This window comes from Takifugu rubripes, chromosome 14, assembly GCF_901000725.2.
Source record: "Takifugu rubripes chromosome 14, fTakRub1.2, whole genome shotgun sequence".
Lineage (NCBI taxonomy): Eukaryota > Metazoa > Chordata > Actinopteri > Tetraodontiformes > Tetraodontidae > Takifugu > Takifugu rubripes.
In genome coordinates this window covers 15,528,725-15,541,132 of record NC_042298.1, presented here as the reverse complement: position 1 = coordinate 15,541,132, position 12,408 = coordinate 15,528,725, and the positions used below count along the sequence as shown (strand labels likewise).

Here is a 12,408-nt window from a genome sequence, read left to right as displayed (position 1 = left end):
TTGACAAAGTTGGCGACGAGTTATGACCGTAATACAATATGAAAAACTAGCTTGACAAGATATGAGTATATTGTAGCATGACAAATACATAATAATTTCTGCGCGATTCAATCTTTCAACAGCCAATCATATGCGCGTTTCAATCTTTCAACAGCCAATCATCCGCGCGATTCAATCTTTCGACGTGTTCCCCGCCATAAATTAAACTGCGGTCTCAATCACTACAGGATGATAGCGGCCGGAAATATATTGCGTCCGTAGTGGTTTAGCACTACTATTATAAATGAACGGGAAACGGTTTAGGGCCGTTTATCTCGAGCGAGATACCGTCCATTATACTAACGGAGAACACATGTGTAAGAGAGGAGGTAGAAGAAGAATCAAGGAAGGACCTCACAATTGTTAAAAATGAAAAGAACTTTTGGGATATTAAGTTACTCTATAGTGTGTCGTTGCTGAAATAGGCAAAAGTAAAAAAAGAAACTCCCCGTCGGGGAATCGAACCCCGGTCTTCCGCGTGACAGGCGGAGATACTGTCCACTATACTAACGAGGAACGCGTCATGTTTAAAAATCCCCACCCCCCTCCTCCACCGACACCGGCTACCGGCAAAACCTTCACCGCGCGTCGACGAGTCATCCTAACCTAACCTGGAAACACAATATAAACAACCAGGAAAATGACTCACAAATCTCCAGATTGACGCACAATCCGGACTGAACCTCAACTTTAACACGTCTGCTTTCAAACAATCCAAAACAATGTTTTCCAAAGTCAGAGCAGCTCCTGGGCCCTCAAGCAGGGTGTCCAGTCACGTGGCCTTAAAGGCGAGAAATGTGGTTTAAAATTAATAAAGTGTTTCCGCCCGGTTTCGAACCGGGGACCTTTCGCGTGTGAGGCGAACGTGATAACCACTACACTACGGAAACGTGAGGGGCCAGAAACGGTGACGGTCTGACGGTGGCGAAGGTAAAGTCAGCATTGCGTTGTCTTTGATGATAAAGGGGAGAAAAATCAAATACTGGTATCTTTTGTCTGTGTCAATTCTCAATCACCCAGCTCATAGTTATCCAAAGTGGTGGGCTAAAGCACTTCCTATCACCCACATACAATGAAGTCCTACCTTTAAGTTTGAAATGAATGCGTAAATAAATAATGCCTGATTTGAGTGAAATGGGAGCTTGACTGTAGTTTAAGTCTGCTTCTGAGAGGACCAGCCTCTCTGTTTAGGAATTTAGAGACCGTCAGCACGGGAACAAACTCTAGATTTTCCTTTCAAGTTAATTTATTATGTCTATTTTTGATATTTCTTATCTTAGTCCTTATCTTACTGTATTATTGTTACAAGCACCATGACAAATTTCTCTTATGTGAAAAAATGAACTTAGCAATAAAGTCCTTCCTTCCTTCCTTCCTTCCTTCCTTCCTTCCTTCCTTCCTTCCTTCCTTCCTTCCTGAAACTTTATCCAAGACATACATTCAGTTCATAGTGGGAGAAGCAAAAAGAGAAACAAACAAAAAATGAAAGCAAACATGAAAGAACGAACAAATCTCGGCTCCATAGTGGGATAGTAAATTCTTTCAGAGAATCGAGGGGGTGATACCACATGATTCAGGGAAAACAACCAACACCAGGGATGTCCCAGCCCATCACCACAGGAAGTGCTGCCCAGGAGAACATCCCACCTGGTCCACGAGGAAGTGCTGGGGCAACGACTCAAAGGAAAACAATGAGTAAAAGAGTATGAGATAAGATCATGTCACACTGAGGTGGGTTGTTCTCTCTGAGACACGTAACGTTTAATTACAAACTTAGATTCCAAGCAGTTAAAAGAAAAAGGAAAAATGCACTAACAGGCACACATACGAGCACACACAAACAATAAGCACATGTTTTGCAGGGTGAACTACATCAGTAGGGGGCGCTAATGAACAGGTATAATGTGAGATTCAGTAAGATTTTGGACCATTTTCATCGTTTGCTGCGCGATGTTCCGTAACTGAAGTATCGTTGGAAGATTTTGTTGTCGGAAGTTGCAAAAGACGCAGCCCGTCATATTTTTAACCAACAAGTGTTTCCGCCCGGTCTCGAACCGGGGACCTTTCGCGTGTTAGGCGAACGTAATAACCACTACACTACGGAAACCAGGTGAGGGACAATCACCGCCAGGTGGGGCAGGAGGCGCGAGGCAGTAGGGTTTTCCCTTCATGCTGTTATAAAAATATAATATATAATAATAAAGGACAAAAATAAAAAAGAAATAAATTGTATCTTTCATCCTCCACACAGCTTCAGGTCGTATAAGTTTAGGTTTTGTAGTGCTTTTATTTTCTTTATTTTATCGTGTGGAGCAGCCATTTGTAACGCTGCAGCAGACACTTTAACGCAGCATTGTAATAAATAGAAGTCCTTCCTGTCATGTTATCTGAATGAACTAAAATATTCAGTTTGAACTGAAGTCAACCATGATCGCTCAGGTCAAAGTATCATCATAAGCATCAAAATATTTGGGGCATGGTATTTCTATAAACTTAGACAAAAGGATTGGTTATAAATCTACTCATTTTACTGGTCAGTAGTGAAGAGGGATTTGGTCACATGACAGGAAATCAGGCCACGCCAGGTTAATTGGAAACAGAGGGAAAGTTCTTTCAGCTCACCTGAAGCTGGATCTCCTCCATGTGTGATGTGGTCTCTTGCTCTCAGATATTTACATCTCCTCCAGCTCAGCTTGACATTGAGTCCAGCTCCTATTTCACCTCCCACAGATGGAATAAAATGTTGACAAAGTTGGCGACGAGTTATGACCGTAATACAATATGAAAAACTAGCTTGACAAGATATGAGTATATTGTAGCATGACAAATACATAATAATTTCTGCGCGATTCAATCTTTCAACAGCCAATCATATGCGCGTTTCAATCTTTCAACAGCCAATCATCCGCGCGATTCAATCTTTCGACGTGTTCCCCGCCATAAATTAAACTGCGGTCTCAATCACTACAGGATGATAGCGGCCGGAAATATATTGCGTCCGTAGTGGTTTAGCACTACTATTATAAATGAACGGGAAACGGTTTAGGGCCGTTTATCTCGAGCGAGATACCGTCCATTATACTAACGGAGAACACATGTGTAAGAGAGGAGGTAGAAGAAGAATCAAGGAAGGACCTCACAATTGTTAAAAATGAAAAGAACTTTTGGGATATTAAGTTACTCTATAGTGTGTCGTTGCTGAAAATAGGCAAAAGTAAAAAAAGAAACTCCCCGTCGGGGAATCGAACCCCGGTCTTCCGCGTGACAGGCGGAGATACTGTCCACTATACTAACGAGGAACGCGTCATGTTTAAAAATCCCCACCCCCTCCTCCACCGACACCGGCTACCGGCAAAACCTTCACCGCGCGTCGACGAGTCATCCTAACCTAACCTGGAAACACAATATAAACAACCAGGAAAATGACTCACAAATCTCCAGATTGACGCACAATCCGGACTGAACCTCAACTTTAACACGTCTGCTTTCAAACAATCCAAAACAATGTTTTCCAAAGTCAGAGCAGCTCCTGGGCCCTCAAGCAGGGTGTCCAGTCACGTGGCCTTAAAGGCGAGAAATGTGGTTTAAAATTAATAAAGTGTTTCCGCCCGGTTTCGAACCGGGGACCTTTCGCGTGTGAGGCGAACGTGATAACCACTACACTACGGAAACGTGAGGGGCCCATAAACGGTGACGGTCTGACGGTGGCGAAAGTAAAGTCAGCGTTGTCTTTGGTGATAAAGGGGAGAAAAATCAAATACTGGTATCTTTGGTCTGTGTCAATTCTCAATCATCCAGGTCATAGTTATCCAAAGTGGTGGGCTAAAGCACTTCCTATCGCCCACATACAATGAAGCCATCCAGTCCTTCCAACAACAAACCAAACATTCCCACCGTTCCAGGAGACCTGGAAACTCATCACCACGTGAGCCAGCAGACAAAGGGGAGACACCTCAACTGAAACAAGGTGAACGACCCTACTGACGACTCTCAGGTGACCACCCAGATCATTAGCATGCTCTTTTGGTTTCACTTTCAGCTTCCATCACTGGGAGCTGGAGAACCAGATTTAACAATCCCCTCTTGGGGTGAATGAAGGTCGGTTTGGAGAGAACTCTGCCAGTGACCCACTCAGATCACAGCAGGAGGCTCCTGGTGATTCACAGAGACACAGCAAAGAATCTGAGTTTTGTGTTTAGGTTTATTCACATTCGGGTGAAACAAGAGGCTGAAGGTGGTTTAGTTGCTTCCCTGCTTTCCCCTAAATATGGAGCTCAGTTTTCTCCAGAAACTGTTCTTATTGCTTTTCTTGTCCATCAGCTCCTGCAAAAGAGAAAGTGTGTTTTGGATTATTCTCCTGAACATGTCCGTTAACAAGGACCCACATCTACTAACCTTCAGCTGAAGCACCTCTTCTTGCACATCCTGGATCTGCAGCTTGGTGGTCTCGTCCAGTTGCCGTCTGGCCTTCTCCTCTCGCCACATCTCCTCCAGCTGCTGTTGGTGCTGGCTCCACTGCTGCGCTTGGACCTCCCACTGGTGACAGAGCTCAGCCATCATGGTCTTCAGGGTCCCCTGTATGCCTGAGAGCTGCTTCCTCACGGCCTGCTCGTGGTGGGAGGGCTTCTGGTTGAAGTCAGTCGCCTCATCAGACAGCTTCTCTCTGAAGAAGTCTTCATTTCGTGAGAGCTGCAGCTTGATCTGCTCATCTCTCTTGCTCAGCTCTTCCTTGAACCGTTTGTGTTGCTCCAACAGCTGATTCCTGGAGCTTTCTTCAGCTCTTGAAATCTCCTGCAAACATCTCTGCTCATGCTCAGAGATGTGCTTTTTAAAGTGCTCCGTCATCTGCATCACCTCCCTCCGGTGAGACTCCTGCAGCTCTTGGAGCTGCTCCTCCACAGCAGCACATTTTCGGGTGGAGTCGTCCAGTTGAGCCTCGCTGGAGCTCAGTTGGTTCCCGCTCTTGGCTGCTGTCAGCAGCTCGATGTCTCCCTGTTCTAGCATCGTCACTTGTGTCACGGTCTCTGTCGCCTCGATCAGCTAAATCCGAAGCACCGCCAGGATCATTCAGGATCCAAGACAAATGAGTCTTTCATGTTTCGTCTTTTGTCTTTGTTCAGACTTCAAAGACATTTAAGATGGCCATTGAGCCAGATGAGCCAGTGCTGTGATGGAAGCCACGTGAGCTGTAGGCGGCTCAGAATTGATACGTACTTCTAATAAACACACTCTTCAATCCTGAAATTGCATTTTGAGCTAAATTCACCTCTTATTCACCTGTTGGACCCAGGAACGGGGGGGGGGGGGGGGGGGGGGGGGGGGGGGGGGGGGGGGGTGTCCTACCTTTAATTTTGAAATGAATGCGTAAATAAACAATGCCTGATTTCAACATGTGATTGAGTGAAATGAGAGCTTGACTGTAGTTTAAGTCTGCTTCTGAGAGGACCAGCCTCTCTGTTTAGGAATTTAGAGACCGTCAGCACGGGAACAAACTCTAGATTTTCCTTTCAAGTTAATTTATTATGTCTATTTTTGATATTTCTTATCTTTATCCTTATCTTGCTGTATTATTGTTACAACCACCATGTCAAATTCCTCTTATGTGAAAAAATTAACTCCTTCCTTCCTTCAACTGTGTTATGTGTAATGTTGTGTAAATGAGGCACGTGAGGGTGTTGTTGGGCAAATTTGTTAAAGCGGAGTATTAAAAGGGAATATGAGCGATAGTGTGTTGATGTTGTTACCAGGCAACAAAGGTAAAAATGAACTCCCCGTCGGGGAATCGAACCCCGGTCTTCCGCGTGACAGGCGGAGATACTGTCCACTATACTAACGAGGAACAGGTGCTCTGTTATACATTTACAGGGATGATATATTTACGGCCGCTAATCTGATAAGATTCCAGTTTGATAGAATGTGAGGGGTATCTTTCCCTGATTGAACGCATTTGCTAACGAAAAGGCCACCGACTACGGTATGTCTGAATACGCTGCTCAGGTGATTAAAGGTGTGTTTCCGCCCTTTTTTGAATCCAGAAATTCTTAAACGTGTTTGCCAAGACTCTCAAAGCACCATTACACACAGTTTATTGAAATTATCAGTCATTTTTGCAGGAATGTTCATGTTCTCTCCGTGTTCAGTCATTATCCAACCTTCGGTTCGAGGCCTTGGGGGCCACGCGCTGTTTGCGGTTGCGCAATTGTCGCAGCCGGAGCTGCATGTTATTGCGCAGTTTCTCGCCCTTCTTTAACGCCTGTGTTAGCCTCTGTTTTCGGAGTTTGGTGAGGCGAAAGTCACAGATTGTGGGATGGTGTTCGTACATGACTTGACAAGTACGGGAAGAAGGCGTGTAGCCATCAGCGGAGGCCGTGACGCGATACTCGCCGGGGTTCAGCAACCGCCAGTAGTCACCACCAGCAGCTGAGAGCAGAGAGCAAGGACGTCAGTCAGGTTCTTTATTTTCTCCATTCCAGGTAAGACATGCACCGTACCTGATCTAATGTGATGGTCAATGTCCTCTACTTCGATGACCGCGCCTGCTATACCATGGTCTGTGTCCTTGTCACGGACCACTCCCTTAATTCCACGGTGCACCTGAAGAACCAGACACTGAGGTTTGCTGTTGGATGTGAAACTCGTCATTAATAATGCGACATATCACGTCGGACCGTGGATGAACAGATCAGGACGGTACAATATTCATGCCGATTGTGCTGCCATCCAAAAGATGCAAAGAGACCTGCTCCATGTACACCAGCAGAGACTCCCTGTTGTTCTCCCACTCCACAGGAAGCTCACTGGCATGTGGAAACTTATCGCAGGACAACTCCACTGTCACCTCGAAACAGTTGGTGTGCAGGTAGCTGAAATCATTCATACCTTCAGGAGGAAGACAATAAGGGACATTTACTATATTTCATGTGTTCACATGAAGGGCTCTAAATTGGGCCGGGTCCCGCCCCCGTTCTGATAATAAGATTCTTACTTCCTGGTACATTGTGCCAGTCGGCTCCGTTGATGATGTTGTTGTATTTGAGAAAGTCATTGTTGTGGCAAGGCCGCCGGTTTGGGTTGGACATCGCCTGGTTAAGCCGAGACGTGCACAATCGTTAAAGTCGCCTTTTATTGGGGATGAAGTCTGTTAACGATGCTCATTCACTACACATGCTGTGCTCAAAGGATGCTTCCTTTAGCTAACCGTGTGTTAAACATCATAACGTGATAACCCTAACCCTAACCCTAACCCATCGTTGATTTGACCTCGACACACAAAAGGGAAGTGACCTGATTGGTGCTGGCGTATGCTGTGGCCAACCAGCGGAAGAAGCTTTCGTCAGGGGTGGGCGTGTGCTCGCGAGGCGCCCAGTCGCGCGTCATGTCGTATGGGTAGGTGACCACCAGCTCTCCTCCGTGGAGGTTGGCACTGAGAACAAATGGGATGTTTTGCATCCACCTGATGACAGCGCGAGTCTCCGAGGCAACCTACATTTGGAGATGTGGACTTGGAATGATCGGAGCAACAGGATGTAGAGGAGGAGATGAAAACCAGTCTGAACAGTGGTCTTACGAAAGCTTCCTCAGATGTGTACATCTCAGGGATGGGGAAGTAGTGGTTGATAAGTTTGGACCGGTCTGTCTCCAGCTCAATGGCCGTCCACATCACCGAGTTGAGGTCGGCGAAATTATGATTCAAGTCGATTCCTTCGTAGGTGTAACGGCCCAGAGCCCAACCTGCCAGCTCTGATCCCTGCAGGTGGAAGAAAGCGGGTCATGGTTTGCTGCTCTGCTTTTGTCATGTTAAAAGTTCTGCCACACCTTTTTAAAGGCCATCTCGTGTCCGTCTGGGTTTAAAGACGGCAGGAGGTGGATGCGTGTTTCTTTGATGAGGTGGGTGATGCGCTGGTCTCCACGTTTGTACTCCTGGCACAGGTACTGCATCAGGTTGAGCAGCAGCTCTCGGCCCAGCACCTCGTTTCCGTGCATCCCCGCGACATATCGGAACTCTGGTTCGCCTGCAGGGGGCGCCAACGTACAGTTGGAGAATGAATGAGGGAAAGTGTGGAAACGTTTTAAATAAAAGTTTGGGATAAAGCAGATCCGTCGTAAAAGTCCAAAACGAGACAAAATCTAATCCAAGCAGTGCAACATTAAACCACTAAATGAATTCAGGTACATTTATGCAGACTTAGATTGCATTGTTGAGGTCAGCCTCCTTGAACCCGTCAGTGGCCCCACTTCCTGTTTGGTCTGCATACACTCCTCTGACAGACGCCTCTGAAATCTCACACCTCCTCTTCACTAAGGTTTATGATGAAGAGTTTAACCTCTGACATTAACTCTAGTGTCACCTTTTAGTTTTAGTCCTTCTGCCTTGGTCCTGCACAAAATTTGAATCTTTAAATTTGTCTCGATATGACATGTTCAAATGTTTTATATTGAGATTTGATTTTATATACATAATAATAATATACAGCCGAATGCATGTTTTTCTCTTTGTTTCAGCAGATGCTAAATGCATGACGTTTGATGCAAAAGTTGCCTTTTGTATCACACAAAGATTGTTCAGGATAAAAACAACTAAAGATTTGAGCAAGTTGAAGACGGACAGAAAACCCCGCGACCCCCCGGTGGGTCTCACCTAGTTCGTGTTTTCCAGGGTTGTCAGAGATCTCCATGACGTAGAGTTTTAAACCCTTGTAACTCTTGCCGATGCTGTAGATCCGAGTGATGTCAGGACAAGCCTGGTTTACTGACCTCATCAGCTGGGAAAAACCAAACATTTCAAGAGTTTATGTGCTATCAATCTAGAAATCATTGGCACAGAAACCTCTAGTGTGGCACCAAATAACCCCTGAATGATGCTCACAATCATCCCATCCCAGATTTAGTCAAGATATTTTCTTTTTCACGCATTTACATCTGTTTTTGAAAGGTTTTGTCTGAAACTACTGATGGTGTCTCGCTCCTGTTAAAGGGTTCCAATGCTGTGGCCCTCAGGGACGGGGTCTGGGGCCCCCGTCTTAGCGCTAAAGCTCGAGCCAAAATCATCTTCTCACCTTCCGCATCTCCTTGTAGTTGTGATGTCTAAAGTCCAGTTTATCCTTGGATCCCGGTGGGTCTGTTTGCCATGGATAGAGGTTGTTTGGGTCTGCGAACGGTGTAATAAATGAATAAAAGCATTTAATGAGCATGAGCAGCCTGCAGCTAATAATTATAATGCTAATAATAATAATAATACTGTATCTATATTTCATCTGTGCTGTGCTTTCCTACCTGGCAGCGTGCAGCCTAATACCTCGGCTCTCAGGCAGATGTCACCCTCCGTCCCATTCTGGTACCAGGTCTGCGGGTTGATCCTGATGTACCGGGCCACGGTGGAGTTGAACAGGGAGAGAACGGGCGTCTCTGGATCCTGGTTCCCTGCAAAGATCTGCAGCCCACAGAGAGGATGGAGGAATTAAGACAACGGCAGAGACTCGGGATCACGTCCATGAGTTGGCGAGCAGGACACCAGAGGTTGAAGAGTATCACTCACTGCCTCCTCTGTCCCGTTCATGCACGGCTTCCAGACCAAAGAGTCGTTGCTGAGCTGCACCTTGTAGCTGTGGACCACGTCCCAACTGCCAGGACAAGCAACACAATGATCGTCAGGACCTTCAGGCAGATGTGCACATCTGGACATTCTCGAGATGATGAACAGCGTAACAGGAAAGTGCAGTTGCGCTTTGATGTCCACCACCTGTGGAGGGCAACGCGGGTGGAAGACGAGAACTACCTTTGATGTGACGTCTCTATGGCAACAGTATTGATGCTGACCTCCAAATGGAGCTGCGACCCTGCAGGATGACCCCAGTGAAGCCAGTCGGCCGCAGGGCATCGATCTCCAGCCACTGCTTCTTGTCCCTGTGGCGAGCGCACCAGGCCCCGTCGTAGATATCGCCGTCCTCCACCCCGGACTGCAACAACAGCACGAGGCTCTTCTGTCTGTGGCGATCACACCTGTGGCGCGTGAACAACCTGCGCCCATACCTGGATGTTGAGTCTGCCGCGGTGAGGGCCCAGACCTCGCCGCTTGTAGGACGACGCTCTCAGCTGGGTGTCTTTAACCCGTAAGGACTCCAGACCCAGAGGAGGACATTCTAAAACAGTCGTTTTAGTTTGATGAAACAGAGAAGAATTTATAATCAGACTTGAAATGACCAAAAAAAAAAAAAAGGTTTGAGTGTTGCACCATCACTCGAGCGATTTCTTTTTATATTGAAGAAGAGCCGAAATAAACCTGTAGGAGGTCCCTTTTCCCACCTTCAGACCTCAGACTCATATTGTGACCCAACCCCCATCTGGGCCTGGTGGTCCTGCAGGGTCTCTGCAGAGCTGAAGCGAGACGGAGGCATTTCTGACAAACCACCGGAGACACCATGAACACACTCGGTGGCCCTGAAGGATTCGGCATGTTTGATCAGCCCCTGCTCAGGTTTCCCTCCCTCCTTCCTGTGGCCCCCCTCCTCCTAAAGGAAGGTCAAGATGGGGCCCTCGAGAAGCATCAAAGGACCTTTGTTGGATGTTTTTTGTATTTCCCACAATGACTGTAAAAATCAAATAACTTGAATAATGAAAGAGAGCTATTGAACAGAACTATAGAAGTGGAGCTGGTTCGTTGGGCCTGGAGTGAATCTAATGAGCCGTGACCACACGGCCGACTGGGTTTATTCCTCACCGTGTCCTGACCCAACACCCGCTGACGAGCGACGCAGCATTTACAACAATGGGAACAGAATTATTAGACAGATACGTGAACAAGAGCTGCATTTGTAAAATAGTGCAGGTAGTTGTGATATTTCCGATGTTTCTGGGCTCAGAGCGTCCGGCGGGTCCTTCATATTTGAATATATGGGACATATGTGGTATTTTGGTACGTTAACTCTGTTGACACTGTGAAGTTTGGAAGCGTTTCAGACTATTTGCAGCTCTCGTGAGGCTCTCGTGAGGCTCTCGTGAGGCCGGCTCATCACGTACGTGTGTCCACAGATTGGCTCGCTGTCTGTTGGACTGGAGGCTTCTTCTTCTTCGGTAATGTGGTTTTCCCACCGACGCGTTTCTTCTGGATGGTTTTCGTCCTCTTTGTGACGCTCCTGGTGAAGCTCTGCTCTACACACATTAGCGACACACACGGCGGGAATCCAAGTCAGAACTTTTTTACCTTTTCAGGATATTTTAATAATAATACTGTTAACTGTGAGGTCTTTTTCTGGGATAGCAAAATAGTGGTAGCATTAAAAGAGACATTTTAGAATCATTAACCAAATAGAACCAATATTTTTTTTTTAAAAAAAACAATGAACTGTATCAATGTTCTGCCAGAATAAACGCATATAAGGCTTTATTATTATTATGGTGGAACATTAACGTTGGCATGAAGCGATACACCAACAGAGTCCATCATTGAGATGCAGCACAAACCATCTTTCAGTCTGGAGACTGGACACGTCGCCAAGTTCTTTACATCTGTGGGGCAGCAGCTGCAGCTTCTGTCAGCAGACTGAATGAATATTTGCTGTGTGTGTGTGTTTTATTTAGTGCAAAACACACGAAGCCCAGAGTGGAGAACATCCTCCACTAACTCAGCACACATTTGTAAAGACACTGTAAACTGAATGAATGTGTAGAATAAAGAAGTCTAATTCAAAGAAACCTGCGCTGCTGATTTTCCTGCTCACTTACCACTCAGGTGTCGGGGAATTGTGGGGCTTTTTCCAGGTTTTCTGGCTGTGCGATCATGATCAGCCGAGGTGGGAGCCTCAGTCCCAGCAGAGGAAAGACTCCCAGTCGTGCTAAAAGCTGCACGTGCAGCAGGAACGTCCCCATCGGACCTGGTAGAAACCAGAGTGAAGTATCCACAGAGCAGGAAGACGGGCAGGAGGTGCAGAGCTCCAGCCATGGCGACCCCCCCCTGCAGAAAGCTCCAACACTGAACACTCAGCCCCCGACAGCGCCGGCACTGTCAAAACAACCTCCCCTCAGATTTTAACATTAAAAGTTATGGTTACGGAGGAGGGTGTTGTCACTTCAATAGTTGCATTAAAAGCAGCCTGCGGTGTTTCTGCTTTAAATCACATCATTTATTGCTACGTTAACACGGCTGAAGCTCTTCTACACGGTTCTGTTCAGGACTGGGGCCACACATGCAGCCAAAAGGCAAACGGATGCTTTTATTTTGAAAGGTTCCAGGACCCGCCAATGTTTGTTTGGTTGAGCCGACGTTCCTCAGCTCGCTTCCCTCTGCTGGAGCAACAACCACGAGGGGTTGGTTGGTTCACCACTGACCTCAGTCACCTCAGGCACGGCTGCACATTCAATCACCTGCTCCTC

General features: G+C 46.6%; 2 protein-coding genes and 6 non-coding genes across 8 annotated transcripts; all 8 read right to left on the bottom strand.

Annotated features, from left to right (window-relative positions):
• Nucleotides 1-483: 483 nt before the first annotated feature.
• trnad-guc (transfer RNA aspartic acid (anticodon GUC)) lies at nucleotides 484-555 on the bottom strand. Its single transcript has one exon. It is a non-coding gene; the product is annotated as a tRNA-Asp (tRNA).
• A 301-nt stretch (nucleotides 556-856) lies between these two features.
• Nucleotides 857-929, bottom strand: trnav-cac (transfer RNA valine (anticodon CAC)). The gene has a single exon. It is a non-coding gene; the product is annotated as a tRNA-Val (tRNA).
• A 1,144-nt stretch (nucleotides 930-2,073) lies between these two features.
• trnav-aac (transfer RNA valine (anticodon AAC)) lies at nucleotides 2,074-2,146 on the bottom strand. Its single transcript has one exon. It is a non-coding gene; the product is annotated as a tRNA-Val (tRNA).
• A 1,120-nt stretch (nucleotides 2,147-3,266) lies between these two features.
• Nucleotides 3,267-3,338, bottom strand: trnad-guc (transfer RNA aspartic acid (anticodon GUC)). Its single transcript has one exon. It is a non-coding gene; the product is annotated as a tRNA-Asp (tRNA).
• Nucleotides 3,339-3,638: 300 nt separating this feature from the next.
• On the bottom strand, nucleotides 3,639-3,711 carry trnav-cac (transfer RNA valine (anticodon CAC)). Its single transcript has one exon. It is a non-coding gene; the product is annotated as a tRNA-Val (tRNA).
• Nucleotides 3,712-4,225: 514 nt separating this feature from the next.
• On the bottom strand, nucleotides 4,226-5,094 carry LOC115252359 (cingulin-like). Its single transcript, XM_029847276.1, has 2 exons — nucleotides 4,435-5,094; nucleotides 4,226-4,362 (listed from the first exon to the last, which is right to left on the bottom strand). The coding sequence occupies exons 1-2, from the start codon at nucleotides 5,041-5,043 to the stop codon at nucleotides 4,279-4,281; spliced, it is 693 nt and encodes a 230-aa protein (XP_029703136.1). The 5' UTR covers nucleotides 5,044-5,094; the 3' UTR covers nucleotides 4,226-4,278.
• Nucleotides 5,095-5,806: 712 nt separating this feature from the next.
• Nucleotides 5,807-5,878, bottom strand: trnad-guc (transfer RNA aspartic acid (anticodon GUC)). Its single transcript has one exon. It is a non-coding gene; the product is annotated as a tRNA-Asp (tRNA).
• A 158-nt stretch (nucleotides 5,879-6,036) lies between these two features.
• Nucleotides 6,037-12,257, bottom strand: LOC101078731 (probable carboxypeptidase X1). The gene is made up of 15 exons (XM_011619420.2): nucleotides 11,761-12,257; nucleotides 11,056-11,187; nucleotides 10,069-10,178; nucleotides 9,856-9,995; nucleotides 9,575-9,659; nucleotides 9,313-9,469; nucleotides 9,096-9,187; nucleotides 8,678-8,801; nucleotides 7,855-8,051; nucleotides 7,607-7,786; nucleotides 7,324-7,521; nucleotides 7,025-7,121; nucleotides 6,779-6,918; nucleotides 6,531-6,633; nucleotides 6,037-6,459 (listed from the first exon to the last, which is right to left on the bottom strand). The coding sequence occupies exons 1-15, from the start codon at nucleotides 11,975-11,977 to the stop codon at nucleotides 6,176-6,178; spliced, it is 2,256 nt and encodes a 751-aa protein (XP_011617722.2). The 5' UTR covers nucleotides 11,978-12,257; the 3' UTR covers nucleotides 6,037-6,175.
• Nucleotides 12,258-12,408: the final 151 nt, after the last annotated feature.

Excerpts from the sequence above, each read along its gene's own strand:
- LOC101078731 (XM_011619420.2), bottom strand. The coding sequence starts at position 11,977 with ATGGCTGGAGCTCTGCACCTCCTGCCCGTCTTCCTGCTCTGTGGATAC. Across the intron at positions 9,660-9,855 it reads GGTCGCAGCTCCATTTGGAG|TTGGGACGTGGTCCACAGCT; the intron begins GTCAGCATCAAT and ends TTGTCCTGGCAG. Across the intron at positions 8,052-8,677 it reads CCCTGGAAAACACGAACTAG|GCGAACCAGAGTTCCGATAT; the intron begins GTGAGACCCACC and ends CGCCCCCTGCAG.
- LOC115252359 (XM_029847276.1), bottom strand. The coding sequence starts at position 5,043 with ATGCTAGAACAGGGAGACATCGAGCTGCTGACAGCAGCCAAGAGCGGG. Across the intron at positions 4,363-4,434 it reads AAGAGGTGCTTCAGCTGAAG|GAGCTGATGGACAAGAAAAG; the intron begins GTTAGTAGATGT and ends TCTCTTTTGCAG.